General features: G+C 45.5%; 1 protein-coding gene across 1 annotated transcript; it reads right to left on the bottom strand.

Moving 5' to 3' along the window:
• Window positions 1-348: 348 nt before the first annotated feature.
• On the bottom strand, window positions 349-3,083 carry LOC116380092 (protein asteroid homolog 1-like). The gene is made up of 2 exons (XM_031842053.1): window positions 2,938-3,083; window positions 349-1,371 (listed from the first exon to the last, which is right to left on the bottom strand). The coding sequence occupies exons 1-2, from the start codon at window positions 3,062-3,064 to the stop codon at window positions 503-505; spliced, it is 996 nt and encodes a 331-aa protein (XP_031697913.1). The 5' UTR covers window positions 3,065-3,083; the 3' UTR covers window positions 349-502.
• Between the last annotated feature and the right edge of the window lie 6 nt (window positions 3,084-3,089).

The following is a 3,089-nucleotide window of genomic DNA, read 5'->3' as shown; positions in this document are numbered from 1 at the left end:
TTTTTATAATCCTTATTGTTATTAATTAAGTATAATAATGAGCTTAGAGCTTGTGTTAGAAGTTAAACATCATAATTCATCTCTAATATCTGTTTTATATTCATGTGAAAACATCTCCTTCAAACTACTGGATATATTCAAGTTTATCGCCAAAACTACATTTTACAGATGACATGTGAACACATCACGATAACGTTATAATGGACCTTCAGCCAGTACTCATGTTCACTGAGCAGAGCCTGAAGGCATCATCATGTAACTGAAGTGAACCTCCGTTGGTTAGCCGTTAGCGGTGCTGCTAACGTTATTAGCTCTCCTCCTGTTGGTTAGCCGTTAGCGGTGCTGCGAACATTACTAGCTCTCCTCTGATTGGTTGTTTACAATGAAACATGATCAGAGACTAGAAACACATGTTCTACTGAATGTTGAAGGATAAAAGTTGAATTACACTGTGATGGTTAACGATAAACTGTTATTAAGCGGATCGACCGCTGAGGTCTTACTACCCGACGGACTGGCCTTCATAAAGGAAAATTAAGATTTGAATTACTTCTTCGGCTGCTGGGAATGGAGGCGCCCTCCCGTGGATGAAGAACTCGGTCAGGGAGGAGGAGGGGAGCTGGTACTCCTCCATCCCAAGATACAAGTTCTTCAGCAGCTCTTCTTTTCTTGTGCTGCTCAGATCTCCCATCAGCCCCAGCGCCGCCTCAAAGGCGTCCTGAGGCCGGTGGAAGCCTCTCAGCCAGCGGAGCAGCCCCTCCATGTTGCTCTTTTCCGGGGCGAACTGAGTCCAGCTGACGGACGACTCCTTCCTCAGGTTGACGTAGTCGTTTCCGGCCAAGGCGGCGAAGACGGGCAGCAGCTGCTTCTGGAGGCTGAAGAACATGCAGAAATTGGATGTGTTGTAGCTCTTACATTGGATGTGTTGTAGCCCGCCGCTCCTCTGCTGCACCTTCTCCCACTGGAAGTGAGAGAAGTGCAGCAGCCCCGCCGGCAGGTCGAAGATGTAGAAGTCGCTGTCTCCGGAGAGCACCGGGACACTCCACTCCCGGGCCAGGGCGGCAATCTCCTGGTCGGCTTCTCCGTAGCACTGAGCCAGCGGGACCTCCAGCCGGTCCAGAGTCTGGATGAACACCAGCTTTGCCAGCTGAGGCAGGACGTCTCTCGGCCTGTTGCTCTCTGCCGCTTTGTGGGCATTCTTGATCCGTTCTTCGACTCTCAGAATCACCGTCTGGAGCTTCTTGTCGGTGTGGTCCGAGCCTCCGTCCAGAACCACGTACGGAGAGATCATGCAGTCGCTGAGGGCTTTGATGAACTTCTTAATCAGGACCTCAAATGAAGCGTACTCCCCACCGTGGTTCTGGTCCAGACCTGATCAACCAAAGGAGACACAGGAACACATTAAACACCACATTTAGTCTCAGTGTAGTCCTGATCCTCTATATGACCTCCATCAGTAAAAGAGACCATCAGAGAGAAGATGGTCTATTTCTATATAGTTATTCTTAATGCTCGTCATCGGGTCCACCGGACCGTGGACAGACCTGGATCCTCCAGCAGAGACCGGCCCACCCCGGACAGACCCAGATCCTCCAGCAGAGACCGGCCCAATGTGGACAGACCCGCAGAACCAGAACAGAACCAGGACTGAGAGGGGCAGACTGTCAGACCCTGCTGCAGCAAAATGAGGAGTTCTAAAGGGAGTCTGGTGCTCAGAGACACTACCACTTTAGTCCACAGGGGGGCGACACAATCAACACAAAGTTAAGGTTAAAACAAATGAATCACAACATGAGTCACGTGGTCAGTGGCGGCTGACAATAGAGGGCCATGGGGCATGGCCCCACCTTGAGCCACAAAAAAACCAAAACATTTTACAAATTGTCAATATTTGTGTTTTTGAAATATGGAATGTATTTATTTATTTATTTTTCAGGGACAATGCACACTAATCAACTGTTGCACTGTAAGTGAGCCAGAGTTAGCCACAGAGGCTAATTCACATCTGCTGTCCCCGGCCAGATGTTTCAAGGCAGCCTAAAATAACAAAATCTCAAATTGAAACGGAATTAAAATTCATAGAGAAACAGACAGCAACGTATAGGCAAAACCAATACACAGCAAAAGAAAAGTGTACGACATTAAAGCAGAGCAGACATAACAGGTTTCAGCATGCGTCACGCAGAACAAACCCACCTACAGGACAAGCACATATATAACACTTAACACATGAAGCACTTAACATACACATAAAAAAATGGAAAATAGCAACACTGAACAAGACAAATGCACATATAGATGAAACAAGCAGGCAGAACAGACAGCACATCAATGCTGGCACACCTGATTGGCAACAAGCCATTTCTTCAAGTTATGCTTGAATGTTTGGTACGTGTTTTGTGTGCGTATGTGGTGGCACAGCATTCCACGAGTGAGCTGCCTTCACAGAGAATGACTAAGTTCTTCTACTGAGTATTTTATATGTTATTGTTCTTTATTTCACAGTTCTGGTTAAAAGACAGTAAACTATTGAAATAAAGGCTCACGTTTAGACCACATTGCACCAGGGTTTATAAACTGGCTTTAAACTGAGGCTTAGTGAGTGATGATCAGTTATTATCAGAACAAATGACTTCACTATTAAAATATGGTCAAAAGGAAAAAAACGTTCCAGTCTGAGCCAGTTCTGAGTTTTAAACTTTAGTCACTTTTAAAACTTTCAAAATTTTAACACTTTCAAACAGAAACCAGACTTTGTGAGTTTAACGTCTGTTATTGATCACTAAATAATAATGAATAATAATAAATAATGAATAAAACTCAGCAGTCAATTAAAACACCAAGTCCTAGAGTTCAGTACTTTGTCCTAGAGTATAATACTTTGTACTAGAGTTCAGTACTGCACTACTAGAGTACAATACTTATACTTAATCCTACCGGAGTTGAAGTACAGATTGAAGAGGAGGTTTGAACCGTCGATCACCAGCCGGCTCTCCCTGAACTGGACGCCCCGGTAGATCCCCTGGTGATTCTCCAACAAAGTGGTCAGACCTCGGACCCCCATCTTGGGTCCTGGATCCTGGATGAGG

This window comes from Anarrhichthys ocellatus, unplaced genomic scaffold (assembly GCF_004355925.1).
Source record: "Anarrhichthys ocellatus isolate YVR2014 unplaced genomic scaffold, GSC_Weel_1.0 scaffold6097, whole genome shotgun sequence".
Classification (NCBI taxonomy): domain Eukaryota; kingdom Metazoa; phylum Chordata; class Actinopteri; order Perciformes; family Anarhichadidae; genus Anarrhichthys; species Anarrhichthys ocellatus.
This window is presented reverse-complemented; position numbering and strand designations above follow the sequence as displayed.

Excerpts from the sequence above, each read along its gene's own strand:
- LOC116380092 (XM_031842053.1), bottom strand. The coding sequence starts at position 3,064 with ATGGGGGTCCGAGGTCTGACCACTTTGTTGGAGAATCACCAGGGGATC. Across the intron at positions 1,372-2,937 it reads CAATCTGTACTTCAACTCCG|GTCTGGACCAGAACCACGGT; the intron begins GTAGGATTAAGT and ends TTGGTTGATCAG.